Below are 26,045 nucleotides of genomic sequence, written 5' to 3' on the forward strand. Positions count from 1 at the left end.
TGAGATTTCTATAGACCTACCCAAATAGCTAAAATTAAAGAGAAACTGGGAAAAAAAAGCACCTGACTTACAGAAAGCTCTCAGTTAATTGAATGAAAGCATTGTTGCTAATGAAGTCTTTGAAGTTTTCTGTTTTAGTTTTCTTTCTTATGAATCCAAGAACTTCTGAAAATAAAGTATTGCATTATATAATGATGTGTTTGTACATCATTCTACAGCTTACATCTGTTATTTGCATCTGTTGTTTAATTTAATCCTCAAAATAACCCTGGACATGAGTGGATCTTATTTTTTTCCTGGTCCAGTGCTTTTCCTACCAGACATGCTTTTGCGAGTCTGAACTGATATAAGGTAGTTAACACCTTGAAGAGAAATCATATTGCTTGTCTCAAAATAACCTGGGATGGCATTTCCTTTAGCTAACTACATTACAATATTAAGAATGTAGAAGAAAGGTGCATGGACAAGTGTGGGCAAGTCAGGTTGCATCTCTGGACTTCAATTTCTTCATCTGTAAATTTAAGAGAGGGCTTGTGGACTCAGAGCCTTTCACTTCCAGAACTTCTGACTTTTCTTTCTTTTTTTTTTTTTTAAATTTTTTTAAACGTTTATTTGTTTTTGAGAGAGATAGAGAGTCACAGTGCAAGCAGGGGAGGGGCAGGGAGAGAGGGAGACACAGATGCTGAAGCAAGCTCCAGACTCTGAGCTGTCAGCACAGAGACCAACATGGGGCTCAAATTCACAAACTGCGAGATCATGACTTGAGTCGAAGTTGATACTTAAACAACTGAGCCACCCAGGTGCCCCTCTGACTTTTTTTTTTTTTAATTCAGAAATGAACATCAGAAATGTAACATATATAGGCATAAATAGGCAACATCTGAAAAATTTTTTTTCCTTGCTTTTTTGACAGGTCTGTTAGTGTGCTAAGGGAGGAATGAAAAACGTATTAAGCTCCTACACATTCCATGATTTTAAAATGCCACAGGGCACCTGGCTGGCTCAGTTGGTAGAACATGCAACTCTTGATCTGAGGGTCATGAGTTCAAGCCCCATGTTGGGCATGGAGCCTACTTAAAAAAATAGTAAAAAATAAATGCTACACAAATATGATGAATTGATAGTTATAATTTTTGTTTGCTTTTTATCCCTTAAGACCTGAAGAATTTTTTTTGACCTGGAATTCATATGTCTTTTTTTAAGGTACAAATAATCAAGTATTAACTAGTGGGCCTGACATCTAAATCTCTGTAATCATGGAGACATAGTCCCAAAATGTCCAGTCCCTTGGGGCCTGGGCATATTTGCCCTTTAAGAATGATGCTTATGGTAGGATGGAAGAAGATGAGTATAGGAAAATAGACACCGGCTTAATGACAGAAAATGACTAGAGATAGAATGATCACGCAATGGGAAGGTAACTGCCAATACAAATAATCCACTTCTTATAGCCCGTATCTTATGATCGCAATTTCCTGGCATATAAGTATACTTCTAACTAAAGAGTGGTGGTGTGGAAGCTGGTGACCATAATTTTGAGCTGCAAGGCCTACAAGTGACTTTTCTCCCTAAACGGACCTGATTTCCCTGGGTAGCATAATCTCAGGGCTTGCCTGGAATGCATTTGGTAATATATAGACTTTAAGATTTCTTCACATTGCACATATGTATCTGACATACAGCATGTACAGTTATAAATGTTGTTGCATATCACTCACCTACAGATATACAGGGTTCATGGTTATAGGCATAAAATTAAGTTTTTAGTTATTTAGAACGGACATGATTCCTTTCCTAGCATTATTCATAGTTTGTCTCTGCCTTTCTTCTTCCCACTCTCTTTCTCTGTTTGTATGTGTGAGTGTGTGTGTGTCTGTGTCTGTGTGTGTGTGTGTGTGTGTATATGTTTGTGTATTATACATGTACATATGTGTGTATATGAGGTTATTTTTACCTTGGGGATGGGGTAAGAATTATATCGGATTTTCAGGCAACATATGTGTTTGAAAAACCATATTTAATATTTTATGTTTGAAAAAATGAAAAATAAAAACCTATTTTACAATATAAACTGCAAAATAAAATTCACATATCCTCTTGAAAGGATAAGTGATTAAAAAATCACTGTTCTAAAGGTTCATAGGATTAAAGCACCATGAGATTAATTTTCTATTTTTTAGTACTTACAGTTTTTTAATGTAAATTATAATTGAATATAACACAGATAAGTGTACAACTCAATGAATTTTATAAAATGAACACACCCATGTAACCAGTACCTACATTAAGAAATAGAACATTACTATTACCCCAGAAGTCCGTATTTCTTTTGCTAAAAATATAAGCAGGTCAACCCTCCCCGCCCCCTCCCTCCACCTCATTCTGAACATTTCCCTTGGACCCCTTTCCCCTCACTCACCCCTGGTTGAAAACCATAGATCTGACCTTACTAAGGTTTACAAATGAAGAGTTTGAGGCCGCAAGGGGTTAAAGGACCCTGCCAACGGTGATGGAGAAGAAAGGAGGAAGAGCAAGAACAGGAAACTAGTATATAATCAAGACCTGTTATATTCTAGTCACTTGGCTAATTGCTTTATGAACTAATTGATTTAAATTCTCTTATAGTCTCTTAAGTCTCTTATCTTCACTTCGCCAACGAGAAAAGTGAAGCTCAGAGAAATTAAATCACTTGTTCAAGATCATATAGCTTGTAGATACTAGGTAGACGATTCATTTTGGTACCTAAGTCTTTTGGCCCCTGGAGCCTGTGTTCTCTTTCTGCCATGTACTGCCTCTCACATATGAGAATAGAGTAGGGGGAGGGGGGATTGGGGAGGGTTATTTTTGCTGCTATTATTATTAACACTTGCATTGCCAGGTCGTCTGTAGATCTACATTTGACAAATGTCACTTCATTTAATACCTGTGTTGTTTTTTTCTCTCTCTCTCACCTGTCACGTAGTGCTTCAGGCACTGTGTACACTGCAATGGATGTGGCCACAGGACAGGAGGTGAGTATTAACCACCGACTCTTGCTCCTTCAGTTCTACTGTTTCTTTTTATGTTTGGTTAATTTTTAGTTCTTCTTAGCTCAATAGGGACACTTCTAGTTTCTCACTATAGAAGACTAGAACTAAACAGAGGAGTAACATAATGAGACTTACAGATTTTGGAAAAAGTCTCTGTGGCTACAGCATGGAGAACAGATTGGAGGAGTTAAGCTTGGAGCATGTGAGTCAGGTGGTTATTGCATAATTTTAGGTGAGAGGTGATGGTTTGGACTGAGGCAGTAGCATAGTATGAATGGGAGGAAGTGGCTGGATTTGAGGGGTACACAGGTAGATTTGCCAGAATCTGGGGATTGATGAATGTGAGGATGACTCACAAGTGAGTGATCCTAGTTAAGTAGAAAGTAAGAAGGTGGAGGTATAGGTTTGAAGAAGTTGGATATTGTCTGAGAGATCTTCTTGTGGCACTGCCTAGTGGTGGATGATTGTTTATACAAGTTTGGTGTTTGGTAGAGAAATCTGACGTAGAAGAGATTTAAACACACATCTCTTGACTCCTGATGTAGTGATCCTTTCGTTAGTCTGCGCCCAGAATTCCAGCAGACGTTGAGGTCCTCATTTGGAGGCACCTCTTTGTCTTTCTCATTTCATTAAGCTGGCAGAACTCTGACTTTATTGCTAAGGCCTGCTGACCCTACATCTTCAGCAGAAGGAAGCCGTGAAGGGAATATAGAGTACTTGAGTTTTCCTTGCATTCTGTTCTTTGATTGTAGAGTAGGAATGTTGGCAGGTGGGCTGGGGATGGGAGCTGCTCGTGGAAGTTCTTAGTTTGCACAGTCCTGGGACTCAGAGATTGTGAGAGAGACCTCTTGCTCCCGTGATAGAGTACGGCTCCTGGGAGGGAAGCTACTAAGACCTGCTTGTGGATGTTTGGTGGTTGAAACCCCTGGTATACTGGAGCAGTCATGGTCAATAGGAATAGCACATATTTCACCTTGCTCTTGTGAGTCTTTTACAAGCATCAAAACCAAATATTGAGGCTCCGTTGACGGTAGGTCAACTTAAAAAACAAAATAATTATTTAAGGATTTAGTCATTGTTCTTTGAGATGAATTCAATAACCTAGATGCTTACTGTTGTTAGCACTTAAATGATTTTAGGTACGTCATGTGACTTCTGTGAGTCTGAATTTTATTTATGAAATGTGCATGATAACGTATACATACCTACCAAAAGTGTTGGAAGAATTCAGTAAAGCAATGTACGTGAAAATGCATCATAAACTTGAAGAATTAAAGTTACATATTTATTACATTCAGTAAAAAATTCCATATTTATTATTTTCTATTTGTTCCACAAAGCAATTGCTGAAGATTTGCCTTATGCCACACTTTGTGCTAAGAACTGTGTGAAATATTGAATCCTGTGCAGGCACGCAGACATTAAAATCATATATAAGTGTTAGAGACCACACTTGCCATTGGGCACATATAAAAGTCTTGTAGTGTGGAGAATAGATCGGAGGACAGGAACCTGCATTAAAGTAATGGTGAGTAAGGAAGGTATTACTGTGCCAGTTTTAAACATGGTGAATTAGAGGCAGAGGTAGAAAAGAGGTGATTATACCAATCCTAAAAAGAACCCTGTGGGGTAGGTAATATTATTTCCTTTTACTGATTAAGATTTTGAGGCTCAGAGAGTTTAGCTAACTTTTGCAAGTTTGTGCTGCCAGCAGTTAGAAAGGACTGGGTTAGAATCTTGATTCTAAAACCTAGACCTCTGTTCTCCAAGCTGCAAGGCCACAACAGAGCTAAGGTTAGGTACTAGGGCTCCTTGTCCTGTTTCTGGGCTCTGGGGCCCTACAGCCCTTGATGGGAGACAGGCTGGTGATTGGCAGTTCCTGGAAAGGCCTGGAGCCTGCATGTGTGAGAAGCTGGCCACAGGAAATAGAAACTTGACTTCACTGTATGCCTGCCTTGTGGTTACAAAACTATGAATGGAAGCAAGTCCATTAGGGTGGCTAATGTAGTGTGGTCAGGAAGGCCTCATTTCCTGCCCCAGGGAGCATAAATCGTTAGTGGAGCTGGCAAGATGCTCTCAGTCTTTGTGAGTGAGTGCTTATTGGGGGTTATCCACCTGGGAAGAACAGAACTGTTGTATGTCACATATAGGAAGATTAGCATGTTAATGCCAGGAAGTCTCCCAGTTACAGATTCAACAATTATTTTTCAAACTCATTTTTAGAGGGAATGTGTTTTATAGAAGGAATAGATTGGAAGAGACTTTGGAGTCATATGGACCTGAGGGCATTGATTATGACCTTGGTCAATTTCTTAAAAGTCTTAGTCTCAATTTCTTTACTTGAAAATACAGATAATGATTTTTACTTGGAGGGTTGTTGTTACTTTTTACTGAGATAATGTAACTAGAGCACCTAACCTAGTACCTGGCACCTAGAGCACCTAACCTAGTACCTGGCACGCAGTAAGCCTTGAATAAACAGTGTTGCCGGTGGTTGGTTTTTGCTGTCGTTCCTGTTGATGTGGTCATTCTTGCTGCTCTGGGTTAGATATTCCTCAAATACGGTCATTACTACAATTCATGGTTTTTATTGTTCTCTTCCTTTATTATTAAAAATTTTTACTTGTATTTGAGTAATGCATTGGCCACTATCTCCTATTTAGTCCTCAAAACAATCCTGCAAAAAAGGGAACCAAGGGTGGGATTATTATCCTCAATGTACTGATGGAGAGACCAAGGCACAGAGAGCTTGTGATTGGTCAAGGTCAGTAAATGACAGCCTCAGAGCTTAGGTCCCCAGAGCTCAGGTTCTCAGAGCGCAAGCCCAATTCTTTTTCTTTTATAGAAATGCTATGTGCTGTCCTAAGAGGGACGGATTGTGAGAAGGGCATTTAGCCTAGCACATAATTAGTCAGTAGCGTTTGAAAAGGATTCCTGGTATCCTGCTACTGCCTCTGTGTTATTCTCTACTTGCCAGTCATCTCCCTTGCTGCTTCCAGCAGCCACCTCTTTGAGGTTTGTAAGCACCGTCCCATTCTTTAGGATGGCCAGAGGAACCCCAAAGGTATTCCTTTGGCCCCAGATTTTAATATATATTATAAAGGTCACTATACTTAATACATCTTTAGATCAATATGTTGCTCTTCAGATATTAGAAAAAGCTAATAATCAAACATTATGGAGAGCTACAGCCAGACCAGAAGCCTAACCTCATAGGAGACCCCACTCCGAAGCAAATTTTTCTTGCTTGCGGTGAGGAATGGAAGTAGTCAAGTGTTTAAAAGAATCATTTCTGTTCTTATTGATGAACTGAATCTCTGCAGAAGATTGCCTATACTTTACTTAAAGAAATATGAGAGTTATGTTTTTTTTCCCATAAAAATGTGGATTATTCATTTTTTACAGCTCTTGCTTCTTCTGGAAAGACTCATTTAGTTGTTCTGTTAGGTTGTCCATGTTCTTGTCTGTTAAGCAGGAAAAGAAAATATCTCTAGGGAGTAAACATTTAGCAAATAATTTAAGCTCTGTGGAATAGTCTATTGCTGATGCTATTTATAGTCTAAAAACAAAGTTCTTATCAACCCACTGAATTCTCTCTTTCTCTCTTCATTTCCACAAACATTTGTTGAGCAACCACTGTGTGTCAGGTCCTGTGCTTGGCACCAGGGATTCTGAGTTTTCAAATGAGCTCTCAAGCTTCTAGAGATACACACCCTAACTAATCATCATAAAGGCACTATGTGGTAAGTTCCCTAAGAGAGCTATAAATATGATCTTATGAGGCTTTAAAGAAGAGAAAAAAGCCTATCTGGTTTGGAGAATGAGGTTTCTTTTGGCCTGACACAAAGTATAAATAGCTTTTGAACATGTGGAAAGGATGCAACGTACTCCAAATGGAGAGAAGATCAGATCACAGAGTATGTGAAGGAATACAGTGGGAAGTAAGATAGGGGTCAGATCATGAGAACTTTGAATGTTGGGCTGAGGAGCATCTAGGCAAACAGAAACCATTTATGTATTTGAGCAGAGCAGGGTGTTATCAAATGTGCACTATGGGGAAGATTAATTTGGCCTTGTGTACAGGATAAATTGGCATCACTTTTGAGGGTTCTACTCCTAACTTTGCTACTGAATCACTGTGTATACAAATAACATATCCTGTCTGAATCATGATTTCCATATCTGTCAAAAGGAATCAATATCAATGCTTAACTCATAGCGTGTCTCCGAGGGTTAAATGAAATAAACCTGAGAATACCTTACCTAATACTTGATACATAGAAGAAATGGACGCAAAAGTGTCTTGGAAGCTAACTTATACCTTATATTTGTGTTATGTGGAAATTCATTTCCACAGACAAAAAAACCTATTAAATTCTTTTTGATATATAAATATTAGGGATCTCATCCCCTTTTTCTCTTCTCTCTTAATGTGATCAACTCTGATTTATCTTTCCACACCAAGTTCAAAAAGTCATCCCCCCCTTTATGAAGCGTCTCAACATTGCCATATTGAAGGAGGTCTTGCTCTATTTTGTGTTTCTGTAACACTTCGTATGGACTTTTGTTATGGCATACCTCTTTTATATTGTGATTTAAAAAAAATATTTTTCTCATATGAATATTTTATTAATAGAAGGTTTGATCCTCAATCTTTGGTGCACATCAGAATCAGCTGGAGCGTTTATTAAAACAGAATTTCTGATTCTGTCTGGGTGGGACCTAAAAAATTTCAATTTCTTGGGCACCTGGATGGCTCAATCAGTTAAGCGTTAGACTCTTGATTTCAGCTTAGGTCATGATCTGACAGTTCATGATCTCACAGTTCATGAGGTCAAGTCCCGTGTTGGGCTGTATGCTGGCAGCATGGAGCCTGCTTGGGATTCTTGTTCTTCCTTTCTCTCTGCTCCTCCCCCACTTGCGTGTGTTCTCTCTCTCTCTCTCAAAATAAATAAATAGCCATTAAAAAAATAAAAATTTTAATTTCTAACAAGTTGCCAAATGATGTTGATGTTGCTGGTCCGGGAACCTCACATTGAATACACGGGTTTATGTGAATTCTGCAAGGGCTAAGACTGATTCGTCTCTGTCTCCTTAGTGTTTAAATTCTGGTACTAAGTAGTCACTCAGTAAATGTTGAGTGACTGGTTGCTCATTGAATGAACTCTGTTTCAGGTGGCCATTAAGCAGATGAACCTTCAGCAGCAGCCGAAGAAAGAGCTGATTATTAATGAGATCCTGGTCATGAGGGAAAACAAGAACCCAAATATTGTCAACTACTTGGACAGGTATGAAGTAATAGGTCTTGTCAGAGAGATCAGCCTGGGACTGATGGGTGGTGGAACTATTAGTGGAGAAGGCATCACCAGCACTCTAAACTGCCTTCATTTAAGAATCTTCTGTGATGCTTGGCTGTCTGCCTCTGACCCTGTATACTGCTGGACACCTCTGATTGCTGCACAGTCTTTCTGGGTTAGATGAACCCTACCACCCTGTAGCTTCTGACACCTGGTCCCAGAACTGTTTGTTCTGCCTCACAGAGGCCCTTCAGCCCATCTGCTAGAATCAGCCATGTAAGCCTTTAAATCATTTCACATTCCAGATCTTTCCTTATCCTGCTCACCCTCCTGAATAAGTTCTACTTTATCTTACTTATTCTCTCAAAATTTGACAGTCTGTAGTTTCATTTGAGATTGACCAATATGGAAAGAATAAGACTTCTCTTGTTCTAAATTCAACATGATTTTATTCACTGTTTTATTTTTAGGAAGCCTGTTTCATTGTTGACCCCTAGTTAGTCTGTAGTCAATTTAAATCTCTGATCCTTTTTTTTTTTTTTAAATGGGAGCTTGCCTTAAACTGGTAATGTAGAACTTTTTAGGAACCTTCATTAAATCCCATTTTGATTATGTCAGCCCATTATTCCAGCTCATCAGAATTCTGTTCTTAAACATAATAATAGTGGTTATAGCTAACATTTGTGTTATGCTTTACTTTGTACCAAGTACTTTCATGAACATATCTAATTGTGAAATAGGGCTTACTACCTGTATTTTACTGAGAAGAAACTGAGGTTCATAGAAGTTAATAACTTGTCCAAGACCAGTAAGCCAGTAAGTAGCAAATGAGGGTTTTGGATTTGAATATTCCTAGCACCAACATCCATACCCTTTCCATCATATCATGTTCTTTTCTCCTATATGTGAAAAAAGAAAGTGAGCTTCTTGCCTGGGTTTCAGAGACATCACAGGTTGAGGTGCTATTGGACTAAGTCTTGGACTCTAACTTTTTTTAATATTTATGTTGCATTGTCAGCTACATTTCATTTCTGCTAGATTCTGCCAGATTTCTTCTTTTGCATCTAAAACATTGGTAGGCTTCAGTTTCTTTAAAGAAGAAAAGAGTTGGACTTTGACCTTTCCAATGCATAATGTTGATAACTATAGCAAATAAAGCCTTCTTCCTTTTTGAGGAATGATTGTCTTTCCATGATGCGGATCATGACTGGCTTTGAAAAATCCTCTGAAAGTTATTATTCACCTTCCCATCTCTTTGAAGAACTTATTATATAGAGAGTATAGCTTGGACAAACTCCCGAAGGCTATAAGGGTACCAGATTTTGGCTTAGGATGAGGAAAAATGAAAGCTTCCCAATAAAAGTATGTCCTATCTCATTAAAAAGTGAGTGTCTTATCACTGGAGGTATCTAAACGATAAAATGCATGACCATGTTATTGAAGGAATTTGTGTCCTGGGAATAAGATAAGAAAATTTATAAATTTGTTTATCAATCGTGCCTTTGCTGGTGTTTCCAGAGGCTTGTGCTGTGAAACCAGAAGTAAGTAAGTTTCAATCCCTGCCTTCAAATAAAAAAATACCCAGGAGCTCCTGTGGGAGGACAGAGGAGGGTGCCCTTACCCTGAGCAGTAAGTGAAGGTATTGCAGTTGAGTGTCTGATTCTTGTGAGTTGTCCCAGGGGAGAGCTCCATCCGATTTGTTCTTCTCCAAATGTGTGATGCTCTGAGGCTTTACCTTGGAGATGTGATTTTTGATGGTACCTTGGCATACAGTGTAACCACAGAGTTTTTGGGACAACCTGTATCTGTTTGTGCATTGTCTTAGCTTTACACAGCAAAGCCCAGGTATGTCATGTCAGGCCCAGGTAAAGAGGCTCTCTTTTCCAGTGTCCAGAGATGGTCTCTTGAACCCTCATATTTCTTCCTCCCAATCAGTCCAAGCTGGCAGATGTCTCCTTGATGTGCTGGATGAGAGGGCATAATGTGCATTCTTTGTCAGGGAAGAAATAGGCTCATGCCAGTGGAGAGTTTTTTACCCAGTCCTAAATTATCTTTTAGTCCAAGTCCCCATCATCTTCTTTCTCAAAAGAGATTCAAGTTGAAGAACATCTTAATCTGTCACATATATTTTTCCTGGAAACTAAACAAAACAAAACAAAAAACTACAAGACTTTGAGTTACAAAGAATATAGAAGCTATGTAGAGAGTACTAGATTCAGAATCAAGAGAATAGGATTCAAATCCTACCCTTTGCTGAAGGCTTTTTTTTTTTTTTTTTAACAGTCTGTCTGTCTGCTCAGAAGTAGTCCCAATGTCAGGGTGACAATAAGATGACATACCACACAGCTCAAGCCAGTCCAATATAGCTTCTTTGTCTAAAGCTAGCAGAAAAGTCTGTAGGGCTCTAGGCTAGTCTTTTTATTTGTTTCATTCTGCAGCTAAAAAGACTGACCAGACAGGCTAAGTGATCTTTTTATTTATCACATAATAGGGCTGAATGATCCAATCCCTGAGTGATAGTATTGGTCCTAACTCATGTCTCAATAATCTCTGTAGGGATACAGCACTAAATGGCAGCCCTTGGCTTACCAGAAGAGACCTTGGCTCTGCAGGCTTTGTTGAATTGATTTCATTTTTAGAATCATGTAAAGTGGAGATCATTGCCAACATAGTATGTGTATGATACTTTATAGCTTTTAAATGGCTTTTATAGCCATTATTTCATTTAATATTTACAATCAATTATCTTTTATTTTGCTCATTGATTTATTCAGGAAATATTGGCATCTACTGTGTTAGACTCTGGGGATAGAGTCTTGAACAAGACCCAGTACTTGGTCTCATGGATCTCAGATTTAGAACTCTCAAGGAGGTTTTGTGACTTGCTCTAATGCTGGTGACGTGGATTCCAAATCCCATCTTTGTCAAATGTTTGGTTGCTCTCTGCCTTGATGCTTCTAGATGTGTGGGAATGATGCCTAATTTTGAGAAGCATTGCTTTATATTGTGATGAAATGTAATTTTATTATATCTTCAACCTAATAATCTTACTTCTACTTTTTTGGACTTCACAGAATAATCTGCTTTGTTTTCTCCAGGAGAATCCACAAGGGATATAAAGTTAGTGTTTGTATCCCCCAGATTCTGCTTTTCCCCAGAAAAAAGAACCCTAGACTTTTCCTGAGCTGATGGAGATACAGGTTCACTCTGTGTATATGCTGAGCCTTTGAAACCCATTGCTATGGCTCAGTGTGCTCTGTTCCTTCTTACCCCTTTTCTATACTCCTACAGTTACCTCGTGGGAGATGAGCTGTGGGTTGTCATGGAATACTTGGCTGGAGGCTCTTTGACAGATGTGGTAACAGAAACTTGCATGGATGAAGGCCAGATCGCAGCTGTCTGCCGTGAGGTAAGGCCAATGGCCAACCAGCCTCGAGCAGGAAGTGGTCTTCATATCAGTGTCTATCAGAGTTTTGCACTTGATGGGATTTCTGGCTGGGCACTGAAGGTGGAAGAAATTTGCTGGATTCTCCCATTATTCTTTTGTTTAGCTGTTTTGAATTTTCTATCACTATGATCTATTATTTAAAGATAACTTTATTCTGATTATAAAAGTATATACCCATTGTAGAAAAATTAGAAATTACATATATATATGTAAAGTCACTCAATTTCAACCTTAAAAGTGACTGCTCTAAATACTTTGTAGTATTTTTCTCTTTTACATGGATATATATTTTAATCATATTTTTATTCTACTTTCCTGTTCTCTTCGTGTGCTGCGAAGGAAATAAAACAGATTAAGAAGGTAGTGACAGAGGAGGTACTATTTTAGACAGAGTAGTCAGGGATGGTTTTGCCATAGATTTGAATAAAGATCTGAATATACGAAAAAGCAAGCCACACAAAAATCTGGGGTAAAATACTTCCAGGCAAAAGAAATGGAAAATGAAACTTAAATAGGTATTCTCTTTTCTCCTCATTGCTATTAAATGTCAAAGGTCTGTAATATGCTGGTGTAAGAGGAGAAAAAAAAAACTTCACAGAGTTTCTGTGAGAAGCAATATCCTCAGGGAGAGCCCCATGTTTTTAAAGCTTTTATTTAAGCTCAGTCGGTTGAGTGTCTGACTTTGGCTCAGGTCATGATCTCGCAGTCTATGAGTTCAAGCCCCGCCTCGGGCTCTGTGCTGACAGCCCAGAGCCTGGAGTCTGCTTCAGATTCTGTGTCCCTCTCTCACTCTGCTGTTCACCTGCTCCTGCTCTGTCTCTCTCTCTCTGTCTCTCTTAAGAATAAATAAGACATTAAAAAAATTAAGTTTAAATTCCAGTCAGTTAATATATAATGTAATATTAGCTTCAGGTGTACAATATAGTGATTAAGCACTTCCATATATTACCCATTGCTCATCACGAGTTCAGTCCTTAATCCCCATCTCCCCTCTTTAACCCACCCCTCCTCCCCACCTCCCCTGTGGTAACCATCAGTTTGTTCTCTATAGTGAAGGGTCTTTTTCTTGGTTTGCCTCTCTCTCTCTCTCTCTCTCTCTCTCTCTCTCTCTCTCTCTCTCTCTCTCTTTTTCCCTTTCCTGGTTTGTTTTGTTTCTTAAATTCCACATATGAGTGAAATCACATGGTATTTGTCTTTCTCTGACTTATTTCACTTCGCATAATACTGTCTAGCTCAATCCATATCATTGCACATGGCAAGATTTCATTCTTTTTTATGTCTAAGTAATATTCCATTATATATATACACACACACACACACACACACACACACACACACACACATACACCACAACTTCTCTTTACATTCATCAGTTGATGAATACTTGGACTGTTTCCATAATTTGGCTATTGTAGATAATGCTGCTATAAACATCAGGGTGTGTGTATCCTTCTGAATTAGTATTTTTATATTTTGGGGGGGGGGGGGGGAAATACCTAGTAGTACAATTGCTAGATCGTAGGGTAGTTCTATTTTTAACTTTTTGAGGAACCTCCATACTGTTTTCCAGAGTTGCTGCACCAGTTTACATTCCCTCCAACTGTGTAAGAGGGTTCCCCTTTCTCCACATCCTCACCAACACCTGTTGTTTCTTGTGTTGCTGATTTTAGCCATTCTGCAGATAGGTGTGAAATGATATCTCATTGTTTTGACTTGTATTTCCCTGATGATAAGTGATATTGAACATCTTTTCATGTGTCTATTGGCCATCTGTATGTCTTCTTTGGAAAAATATCTATTCATGTCTTTTGCCTTTGTTTTAATTGGATTATTTGTTTTTTGGATGTTGAGTTTTACAAGTCTTTTTTATATTTTGGATATTACCCCTTTATCAGATATGTCATTTGCAAATATCTTCTCCAATTCCATAGGTTGCCTTTTAGTTTTGTTGATTGTTTCCTTTGCTGTGCAGAAGTTTTTATCTTGATGAAGTCCCAATAATTTATTTTTGCTTTTGTTTCCCTTGCCTCAGGAGACCTATCTAAAAAGAAGTTGCAATGGCCAGATGTCAAAGAGGTTACTACCTGTGTTCTCCTCTAGGATTTTTATGGTTTCATGTCTCACATTTAGGTCTTTAATCAATTTTGATTTTATTTTTATCTGTGGTATAAGAAAGTGGTCCAGTTTAATTCTTTTGGATGTTTCTGTCCAGTTTTCTCAACACCATTTTTTGAAGAGACTATCTTTTTCCTGTTGGATATACTTTCAGTTTTGTTGAACATTAATTGACTATATAGTTTTGGGTTCATTTCTAGATTTTCTATTCTGTTCCATGACCTATGTGTCTGTTTTTGTGCCAGTACCATCCTGTTTTGATTACTACAGGTTTGTAATGTAACTTGAAGTCTGGAATTGTGATACCTCCAGCTTTGTTTTTTTCTTTTTCAAGATTGCTTTGGTTATTTGGGGTCTTTTGTGGTTCCATGCAAATTTTCGGATTTTTTGTTATAGCTCTGCGAAAAATGTTTTTGGTATTTTGATACAGATTGCATTAAATGTGTAGATTGCTTTGGGTAGTATAGACATTTTAACAATATTTGTGATTCCAGTTCATGAGCATGGAATGTCTTTCCATTTCTTTGCTTCATCTTGAATTTCTTTCATCAGTGTTTTAGAGTTTTCAGAGTACAGGTCTTTCACTTCTTTGGTTAGGTTTATTCCTTGGTATCTTACTGGTTTTGGTACAGTTGTAAATGGAATTGATTCCTTGATTTCTCTTTTTGTTTCTTCATTATTTGTATATGGAGATGCAACAGATTTCTGGATGTTGATTTTGTATCCTGTGACTATTGAGTTTGTATATCAGTTCTAGCAATTTTGGTGGGGTGGGGGTCTTTAGTGTTTTCTATATAGAGTAGCATGTCATCTGCAAAGAGTAAACATTTGACTTCTTCCTTGCCAATTTGGATGCCCTTAATTTCTTTTTATTGTCTGACTCTTGTGGATAGCCATATTTTTATTAGAGGAAGAAGATGAAGGAAATATTCAGAGAAGTTGAGGATATTGGATGTTTTGCTGATAAGAGACTGGAACTTTACAGTAGCCCAATAATAGAAAAGTTTCAGAATTAGGGAAAAGTAGATTAGGTGATTAGAAGATGAGATTCAGAGTATTATGGGATTAAGTTCAATATTATGATTGGGGTTTGATGATGTAAGATCTGGAGGCATTCAGATGGAAACATGTAGTTGTATATTTAATCAATATTAGGAAAAGTGAAGTCACGTGAAATCAATTTCATCCTAGAAAATATGATCACCCTGCATCCTGGGATCTGGAACACACTCATGTAGGTTAATGGAATTAACATAGACCTGGGATTCTTAGGAGCTATGGCTTCTTTTCTTTGCTGCACTGCTAATACAGTGTTTCTCAACTTTTTTAAATTATTATTATCTCTCCCCGAGGGAGCCTTTTAAGACATTTTTTCCTAATCCCATTCCCCCCCATGAAATATTAATACCATAGATATACTGTATATCTGTTTATGTATTGTGGCCCTTTGGGAAGCCACAAACCACTGTAATATCTAAAATATTTTTCACTCACCCCAGGAGCTAACTTGCACTGATTGAGGATACATGCATATGTATGCTTAGGGAAATCAATTTGCTTCAATTTATATATCTTTAAAATGGGAATTCACCCTGTATATACGTTAGGGGCGCCATATGGATCAAAAAGCACTTAAAATTTTTTTTAATGTTGCACAAATAGGTGACATTACTATTATCTTTAAGTTCTAAGAGATCATCCCTCTTTTAAAAAAATAGTTTTATTGAGATATAATTCACATACCATATAATTCATCCATTAAAAAGTATATAATTTAATGGTATTTAGCATATTGAGTTACACAACCATCACCATAATCAATTTTAAAATATTTTCATCACGCCTCCCTCCCAAAAAAACTCCTTACCCATTCATTAGTAGGCACTGCCCCACCCACCCCATTTCTTGACCCCTCCCCCCCAACGCTATGCAACCACTAATCTGTTTTCTGTCTCTATAGATTTACTTGTTCTGGACATTTAATATAAAAGGAAACGGCTTCTTTTCCCTAGTATAATATTTTGAAAGTTCATCCATGTTATAATGTACATTAGTACTTCATTCTTTTTATTAACAAATAAGATTCCATTTATTTATCATTCATCAATCAATGGACATTTGGGTCATTTCCACTTTTTGGCTATTATGAATAATAACATATGTACTTGTACAAATTTTTGGTTGGATATCTGTTTTCATTTCTCTTGGGTATAAGCCTAGGAGTGGAACTTCAGGTCATATAGCAACTCGGTGTACTTGCTTAAGAAATGGCCAAACTGTTTTCCAAAGTGGCTGTATTTTTTGATATTCCTACAAACAATGTATGAGGGTTCTAATTTCTCAAAGTTATTTTTTTATCATAATTTTTGACATCCAGAAATCAGGGTCTCCAGCCTCCTAAGGAAAGCAACTCTTACTTTTTTAGGCAAAAGCTGCTTCTGAATATTGGTTTGTTCTTAATTTAGCCATTGGTATGTTCTTAGAAAGTGAAGTATTAATTTGAAAACATTGAAGTAGTATTTTCCAATTGGTTTGCATCTCTAGTATTTTTCAGTTGGTAGAAGCTTCTAAAATGTTAGCTTTTCGTTATGGACCTAAACTAGTAGATTTAGTAGCAAACCTGAGGTTATTTTTTCTTATCCCCACATTTTACAGATGGGAAAACAGTAGCCTGGAGAGAGTAAGTGATTTGTTTAGAATGTTAGTATCGTTAGTCAGGAAGTGGCAGCACCAGGCATTTTCATGTTCCATTAGCCTCTGTGTTATTCACTCTGCCTGCTAATTATAGATGTTTTCCAAGATTCTTTTCTTGCTTTTGTCTTCTATAACATTTGCCAGTTGCAGCCATAACTATAACTTGAAAAAAAAAAATCACCTGGTCACAAATGGCTCAAATATTTATCTCAAGTCCATATCTCCATATAGAACTTAAGACTCATATGTTCAGTTGTCTACTGAATATTTGTCTGCAAATGCTTATACGTATATAAAATTTAACATACCCAAAACAGTACAAATTATCTCCTCGCCAATAATAAGAGTTTTCTAACTTCACTGTTGCTTGTTCTTTAAAATAAGTTTCTTTTTTTTTTAATGTTTATTTATTTATTTTAAGAAAGAGAGAGAATGTGAACGAGGGAGGGGAAGAGAGATGGGGGGAGAGACTATCCCAAGCAGGCTCCGTGCTGTTAGCACAGGGCCGGCACTGGGCTGGATCCCATGAAACGTAAGATCATGACCTGAGCTGAAATCAAGAGTTGGACATTTAACCAACTGAGCCACTCAGGTGCCCCCTAACTTCACTGTTTCTAATATCACTTTCATATGTCTCAGATATGACTCTCTTTGTCACTTTCCTCCGGTTTTATCGTTATAAAATCATTTCCATTCTTCCTCAGTAGTTTTTCTTGGGCCTCAGCTTCTTTGTTAAGGATCTAATGTTTGATAAAAAAACAAAAACAAAAAAAACTCCAAAATGGATTGGAGGGACTTTTGTACCTAAAAACTATTGGGGCGCCTGGGTGGCTCTGTCAGTTGAGTGTCTGACTTCAGCTCAGGTCATAATCTCATGGTTCATGGGTTTGAACCCTGGGTCAGGCTCTCTGCTGAGCCCACTTCGGATCCCATGTCTCTCCCTCTCTCTCTGCCCCTCCCCCACTCACACGTATGTACTCTCTCTTTCTCTCTCTCTCTCAAAATAAATAAACATTAAAAAAAGGAAACTATTGTAAGGTGTACTGTAATTACAATAAGATATGGTAAGGCATATTATAAGAAAGGCATAAAGCAGGACCAAATTAGAAGAGTGCTTAGCCAGGAGACCGGAGATTAGGCTGTAGACCTGCCTCCACCACAGATTGGGAGCAAGTTCTGTTTACTCACTGGGCCCCCACTTTCTTGGTCATAAAATGAGGAGGTTGGATTAGTTGATTTTCTATAAGTTTTCATATTATAAGTCCTTTTTTTCTCCCTCTGCTCATCGACTTCAATAGTGCCTGCAGGCTTTGGAGTTTCTGCATTCGAACCAGGTCATTCACAGAGACATCAAGAGTGACAATATCCTGTTGGGAATGGATGGTTCTGTCAAGCTAAGTGAGTAGGAATGAAGATACTTCTCTTCCTGTTGGGACCCTGTCTCCTGGGGGAGGGAAATCATATAATAGTAGCTACAAGACTGAGCAAGGGGTCTTCGCTTACAGGCACATGTTGGAGATATTGAGGGTCAGTTCCAGACCATTGCAGTAAAACGAATATTGCAGTAAAGCAAGTCAAATGAATTTTTTGGTTTCCCAGTGCATATAAAAGTTATGTTTACACTACACTGAAGTCGATTAAATGTGTAATAGCATTATGTCCAAAAAAACGATGTACATATCTTAATTAAAAAATACTTTCTTGCTAAAAATTGCTAACCATTATCTGAACTTTCAGTGAGTTGTAATCTTTGTTTTTGTGAAGAGTCTTGCTTCGATGTTGATGGCTGTGCACTGATCAGGGTGGTGGTTGGTGAAGGCTGGGGTGGCTGTGGCAGTTTCTTAAAATAAGACAATAATGAAGTTTGCTGCGTTGACTGATTCTCTTCCACTTCATGAACAACTTCTCTGTAGCATGCAATGCTGTTTGATAGCATTTTACCCACAGTAGATCAGCTTTCATAATGGGAGTCAGTCCTCTCAAACCCTGCTACTGCCTTATCAACTAAATTTATGTAATCCTTTTAAATCCTTTTTAAATCCTTTGTGTCATTTCGACGATCTTCATGGCATCTTCACCAGGAGTAGATTCCATCTCAGGAAATACTTTCTTTGCCCATCAGTGAGAAGCCACTCCTCACCTGTTCAAGTTTTATCATGAGATTGCACTAATTCAGTCACATCTTCAGGCTGTACTTGTAATTCTAGTTCTCTTGCTATTTCTACCACATCTGCAGTCAGAACATAGACATTTATCGATTTAAATAAGTTCACCATCTTATATGGGTGCAGTTCATGATGCCCCAACACAATTACAGTAGTAACATCAAAAATCACTGGTCAAAGACCACCATAACAGATGTAATTATAATGAAAATGTTAGAAATATTATGAGAATTACCAAAATATAACACAGAGACATGAAGTGAGTAAATGCTGTTGGAAAAATGGCACCGATAGACTTGCTCATCACAGAATTGCTACAAACCTTCAATTTGTAAAAATCTGTGATGTGCAATAAAGTGAAGTGCAATAAAATGAGGTATGTCTGTGTTTCCTGGGATATGCAAGCTCTTTATAGTACTCAGCACTATGCAGGATGTCATTTCTTTTTTTCCCCATCCATTTATATGTTTAGCCAAAAGAAATTTACTGAATGCCAACTGTGTGCTATGTCCAGTGATGGGCACCAAGGATACTTTTGCTTGTCTTTAAGTAGCTCTCAGTCTAGTAGTGGAGAAATTAGTGTAGTTTCTTTGATTCATTCATTCAGCACACTTTTATCAAATATCTATTATACCTAGGCCCTCTGGGAATAAAAAAATGAGTGGGAAGACATAGCCTTTTCTATCAAAGGCCTCAATTTAAATAAACGTATAATTGCAATACAATAAGAATGAACTATAAGCAGAACATTTTGTTCGAAAGTGTGAGGATCAGTAGCCCGGACAGACAGCTGTGTTACAGATGGGCAACTTATGGGAAGATTGTTAGCAGTCTTTGTCCAGGGGCACAGGGTGAGAAATTAATAAAAGCAGGGCCATTCCTACTTGTAGGTGATTAGGGCTTAAGTCTGGGACTCATTCCCAGAAAATAAAACAAGGACCTAGACTGCCAGATTCTGGGACATGGGCATGGATTTCAAGAAGAAAGCAGAATTGGGGCAAGTAATCAAGGCCAAAATGGGCACCTTTGGCTCTAATGCCTAGTTCTTCTAGTTTGAGGAGGGGTAGGAGGCCAGAGATGATATTTCTTTTGTTCGTCTTGTTTCTTTTCAATGTCGGACAGAGGACAGGCTAAGAGCTGGATGTGAAGGTGGCAGTCATGTGATTCCAGGTCTGGAGAGAGAAGGGATTGCCGTGGCTGGGAGCTAGGCAGAGCTTGACAGCTAGGGATAGGCACATAGTCAATACTTATGGAAGGTGTACCCTAAATATACATCCATTCTTTCTTTTCTTTTCTTTTTCTAGCTGACTTTGGATTCTGTGCCCAGATCACCCCAGAGCAGAGCAAACGGAGCACCATGGTGGGAACCCCATACTGGATGGCACCAGAGGTTGTGACACGGAAAGCCTATGGGCCCAAGGTTGACATCTGGTCCCTGGGCATCATGGCCATTGAAATGATTGAAGGGGAGCCCCCATACCTCAATGAAAATCCTCTCAGAGTGAGTGTTACTAGTCCCATTTCAAGATGTTTGGGCTATTGTCTTTAGTCCCAGGAAATGAGACTCAGGCTATTCCCTACAGTTTTCAACCTGGATCTGTGTTTTCTAGATAAAACTAGGCACTATCGGATTTAAAGAAAAGAGATATTCACAGTCACTCATTTATTCAACAATTATTTGAGTTCCTGCCATGTAAAAGAAACTGTTCTAATGGCAATGAAGAAATTAATAAATAGTAACAGAGGGTAAGTGCTGTGAAATAAAGCTGAGTAAAGGGCTTATGAGAGTGATGGGGAAAGAGGGAGAAATGTACTATTTTATTTAGAGTAGAGAAGGGAGTCCTCCCTTATAAGTTATTTGAGCAGAAACCTGAAGAAAGGAGCAAGCCATGCAATTAATCTGATGCAAGAGTTTCCCAGGTATCAAGTATATAAACGACTTGATTTGAGAACACACTTGTATCCAGGAAAAAACCGAAGAGGGCAGTGTTCCTGAGTGAGTGAGTGGGGAGAATAGTAGACAAGGTCAGAGAACTAGGAGGGGACCAAATCAGATCTTGTGACCATCTTGAGAACTTGGCTTTTATTCTGTAAGAGATTGGAAGCCATTGAAGGATTTTGAGGTGAGGAGTAGTATGATCTAATTTATGTTATGAATTAACCATTTTGGCTGCTTTCATGGAAAGCAGACTCTGAAATACTGTTATAATCATTCAGGTAAGAGTGGTAGCTTGGACTATGTTGGTGGCATGAAGAGTGGTTAGACTCAGGAAATATCTTGAACATACAGCTGACAAGGTGAATTAGATATCAGAGAAAGAGGAATCAATAATGCCTATGAGATTTTGGGCCTTAATTGCTGAAAAAGTTCAGTTGCCATTTACTGGGAAGGTCGAAGAGCAGGTAAAATTGGATAATAGAGTTTGTTTTTAATGTGTTAATTTGAAATGCTTATTAGACATCCAAGTAGAGATGTCGCACAGAGTTGGGCATAGGAGTCTGGAGTTTAATGGTGAGAGGTCAGAGCTATAAATACAAATTTATCAGGAAGTAGTATATAGTTGGTTTATTTAAAGCGTTGGAACGAGATGATTGATGTGATCACTCACCTAGGGAGTAAGGTTTGAGTACTGAGCCCTGGGGTACTCTCAAGTTTACAGTTTGGAGGAACTAGCAAAGTAGACCAAGGAATGGCCTTTCTAGAACTGAGAGAAGTGTGTTCCGGAGGCCAAGAGAACAAAGTGTTTGGAGAAGGACATTGGCTGTGTCAAATGTCACTGATTGTATGAGATAAAGTTGAGAAATACACATTATATTTGCCAATGTGGAGGTTAGTAATGAGCTTGACAGTCAGTGGAGTGATGGTAATGAAATGATAGCCTAATTAGAGTAAATCCACCAGAATGGGAGAAATTGAGATGGCATGTGAAAGCAATTGTTGTTGTTGTTTAAGGAGTTTTGCTCTTAAGAGAAAAGAGAAATGGAGCAGGAACTAGAAGTAGAGTTGAGGGAGGGTTTAGTTTAGGTGTTTTTTTTTTTTTTAAGATATTATTACATCATGTTTGTGTGGGGATAACAATAATCTAGTGCAAAGGAGGAAAGTGGTCATGTCCAAGAGAGAAGTGACATCTGTAGGAGTGATGTCCTTAAGTTGATGAGAGGGGTTGGATCAAGTATTGAAGTAAAGAGTATTAGATTAGAGTATGGACAATTTATCCATTGCAATAAGAGAGGGAAGGCAGAGTATATGAATACAGATGTATGTTGGTAATTTTGGTCATGGGCAAATAGGAGAATTATTCTGATTGCTTTTATTTTCTTATTTTTCCCAACCTTCCCTCCAGTGCAGGAATTCTCTGTGCGTTTTTGGTAGGTGGTCATCCAGTCTTAACTGGATACCTCTTGGGTAGCTCTGATTATTGCAAAGTGCTTCAGTGTACCAAACTGAAACTGCCTGAAGGTCCCAGCTTTGGTCTCTGAATCCACATACTACTCATCTTCCCCCATCTTCCAGTAGCCTTGAAAATGATGACTGGTAGGGTGTGATGGAAATAAGACTGGGATTAGAATCAGAGAACAGAAGCTCATATGATTAAGTTGATACTTGGCATATCCCTTTATGTTTCTGGACCTTATTTGTGAAATGGGGATGATTCTTGCCTAGCCCATTACCCAGATTTATTATTGTGGTCATTAAATGAGGTAGTGTTTGTGTAAATACTTTGTGAATTAAAGTGCTCAGTGCTTGAAAAGGACTGTTTGGTTTGGTTTTGTTTTGTCTTGTTTTTTTAGCTTATCCCATAAGATGCTCCATGTTAGGGGAACTGGGAGGCAACAGGGAAACAGATTGTTGCTTTACAGACATTTCCTTTTTATATTCCTCTCTGTTAGAAGAAATCAGTTCTTAGATGACTCAGGTGCCAAGGCATCAGGAATAATTTCCTCCAGCAAATGGGCAGGTGTTTAATTCTTCAGGCTAAATGAATAATAAGCCCCTTAATTCTATAATCAAGAATAATAATAAAGCCATGGGTCTGGAACACACTTCATAAGTTTATAAAGTGCTTTCCAGTATACTATCTTGTTTTATATTTACAGACATGTGATATAGATATAGATAGGCACTATTATCATCCCTGTTTTTACAGATGAGGAATTTGGAAACTCACTGACTTGCACATGAACACATGGCCTTTAAATGTTAAATAAGATCCTTAGGTCATATTCTTTCCAGTCTCTTTGTGTCCTAGAGGCATAAAGCAGCTGACCATATTTCTAGAGGGCAAGTGTGGGGACTAGGAGAGAACCCCAGCTGGAGCCTACGGTGATTCTTCATTTGTATTGCCAGGCCTTGTACCTCATTGCCACCAATGGGACCCCGGAGCTTCAGAACCCAGAGAAGCTATCAGCTTTTTTCCGGGACTTTCTGAACCGCTGTCTTGAGATGGATGTGGAGAAGAGAGGTTCAGCTAAAGAGCTGCTGCAGGTAACTGTCCCTAAGCAGAGAAGCTCCAAATTCAAGGGATCACTAAACCAAGTCTTGTTTGCTTCATTTTTGCACGTGAGGCACTACTAGGCGTCTCTCCTACAACTTACCTACACTCAACTTCTATTCCTACTTCCCTAACCTCTTTCATCCCTGGGCCTTTTCTCAAGCTATTCCCTGAGGCTGTTCCTCAGTCTGTTAAAACTACACATAGGCTTAGCTTAAAAATCTGCTTACTGAGCTCCTGTTGAATTTTGCCTGTATTATCACCATAGTTGAGTCTTACCTAATATAAAATGGAATCATACAATATGAAAACTTGTGCCTGGCTTCTTTCACTCATCATAGTGTCTATGGGATTCATCCTGTTGTCAGCATGTCAATTATTCATTCTTTTCTTTATTTTATTATATTTTTAATGTTTATTTCTGAGACAGAGAGAGACATAGCATGAGTGGGGGAGGGGCAGAGAGAGAGGGAGATGCAGAATCTGAAGCAGGTTCCCGGCTCTGAGCTGTCAGCACAGAGCTCGACACGGGGCTTGAACTCACAAACCGTGAGATCATGACCTGAGCTGAAGTCCGTCGCTCAACGGACTGAGCCACCCAGGTGCCCCAATTATTCATTCTTTTGAATTGCTGTGTAATTTTCTGTATAGTATTATATAAATATGACACTCATTCTTTCATTCTCTTGGACATTTGGGTTCTTTTTAGTTATGACTATTTTTTAAATATTTATTTAAAATATTCTTTTTAAAAAATATATATTATATATATGTATATATTTTATTTAAATTCAAATTAGTTAACATGTAGTGTAATAATGAGTTCAGGAATAGAATTTAGTGATTCATCACTTATATATAATACCCACTGCTCCTCCCAACAAGTGCCCTTCTTAATGTCCATCACCCATTTAGCCCATCCCCACACCCAACACTCCGCCAGCCACCCTCAGTTTGTTCTCTGTATTTAAGAGTCTCTTATGGTTGTACCCTTTCTGTTTTTATCTTATTTTTGCTTCTCTTCCTCTCTGTTCATCTGTTTTGTTTACTAAATTCCACATATGAGTGAAATCATATGATATTTGACTTTGTCTGACTTATTTTGCTATAATATACTCTAGTTCCATCCACGTTGTTGCAAATGGCCAGTTATGACTATTGTAAGTAAAGTGACTATGAACATTCTTGTGTGTGTCTTTTGGTGGATACACAAACTCTTTTCTGTTGGAAATATACCTGTGAGTGGAAATGCTGGGATATAGCAGAGATGTGTGTTTGAGTGGTAGGTAGATACTGTCAGTTTTCCAAAATGGTTTGTTACCTTTTAAAGATGTTCTTCAACTTGGGGATGATCTGAAGCTTTCCAGACAGAGCCTTGTGCAAACATGGATAGCCTTATTAACATCTTATAATGGTTACTGAGGAAGAATAGTAAATAGTCACGTGTCTTTTGCTCTTTTTTTCCTTTCTAGCATCAGTTCCTGAAGATTGCCAAGCCCCTTTCCAGCCTCACTCCACTGATTGCTGCAGCAAAGGAGGCAACCAAGAACAATCACTAAAACCACGCTTGCCCCAGCCTCATTGTGCCAAGACTTCTGTGAAATAAATGCTCATTTTAGAAATTCAAGCCCCTGATGCCCTCTCTTCCTTGCCTTGCTCCTCCCATTTCCTGGTCTAGCGCTCTCGTGTCTTTGATCCTTGAGAACTATGTGTCCAGCATTGAAGAGAACCGCAACTGACTAATGAGATGATGTCCATTTCCAAATAAGGAATTTCCTCCCAATTCATGGATGTGAGGGTGGTTTACCGTCAAGGGCTTCTTTGAATAAACCCGTGGACTCCTTTTCCCATCCCCTCCATCTCTCACCTGCCAGTCAGTTCTTGACTCTATAATTTTTGGCTTTATAACATTATCAATTTGTAATCAGTTGAGACTTCTTTAGTGCTTGCTTTTCTTTGACTGAACTGCCCAAACACCTATTGTACTTGAAAATTGGAACTGCTGGAGGAATGCCATGAGGGTTGATAATCTGCCAGGGATGTGAAATGGCTCATCTTCCTGGACCATGGCTTTGGCGCAGCTGATCCTGATATGGGAGAGAGAGCTACCATGTTTTCTCTTTGTGTATGCTTCTAGCAGCTATTTGGGAGGATCTTCACTCAGTAGTGTTCCCCGTGCTATTTCTTGTGAAATGGTCTTGGCTATGTAGCAGCTTTTGATTCCCTACATCCCTTAGGCTGCTGCCCCAATTCTGTCCTTGTTTAGAACATTGAGAGGTTTCCCAAGGCACATGCTGGGTGAGAACAGTGTGAGAAGTCAGGGGGAAAAATGTAGCTGCTTTTAGAACAAAGTCAGGTATCAGCACCTGTCCCGCTGTACCTATGTGTTGTTTTGAGAACTCAGCTGCTTTTTCCATCTGGAATAAGGAGCTGAAAGATTAACTTCGATCTTCTGATGGCCTGAATCTTTGGGTCAGAGGGAAGGACCTCGAAATGTGAAACTACATGTTAGTTTTGGATGGATTTGGCAACCTGATAAGATACTCTGCCGGCTGTGAAGGGACCCTGTTTTTACAATGCATGGCCAAGCTCTCTGCAAATGGAAATGCTTGCACTGGGTGTTGGGGATGTTTGCTACCTCCTGCTATCTTTGTGGTTTTGGTCCTCCCACTATGATAGGACCCCTGGCCAGCATTGTGGCTTGTCATGTCAGTCCCATTGGCTACCTTGTCATGCTCTGAGGTACCACTGCCTCTGTAGCACAAGTTTTATTTCCTTCAATAAAAGGAGATGAAAATATTCTA

General features: G+C 38.6%; 1 protein-coding gene across 4 annotated transcripts in view; it reads left to right on the forward strand.

Annotated features, from left to right (window-relative positions):
* PAK1 (p21 (RAC1) activated kinase 1) overlaps positions 1-26,045 on the forward strand; it is a 157,844-nt gene extending 131,799 nt beyond the window's left edge. For all 4 annotated transcript variants that reach the window (XM_023239404.2, XM_045038688.1, XM_003992702.6 and 1 more), the window contains exons 9-15: positions 2,963-3,011; positions 8,205-8,317; positions 11,618-11,735; positions 17,882-17,981; positions 20,053-20,249; positions 23,097-23,234; positions 24,714-26,045. In XM_023239404.2, the coding sequence (XP_023095172.1) occupies positions 2,963-3,011; positions 8,205-8,317; positions 11,618-11,735; positions 17,882-17,981; positions 20,053-20,249; positions 23,097-23,234; positions 24,714-24,800 (802 nt within the window). In that variant the 3' untranslated portion in view covers positions 24,801-26,045. The remainder of the gene's footprint in view (positions 1-2,962; positions 3,012-8,204; positions 8,318-11,617; positions 11,736-17,881; positions 17,982-20,052; positions 20,250-23,096; positions 23,235-24,713) is intronic.

This window comes from Felis catus, chromosome D1, assembly GCF_018350175.1.
Source record: "Felis catus isolate Fca126 chromosome D1, F.catus_Fca126_mat1.0, whole genome shotgun sequence".
Lineage (NCBI taxonomy): Eukaryota > Metazoa > Chordata > Mammalia > Carnivora > Felidae > Felis > Felis catus.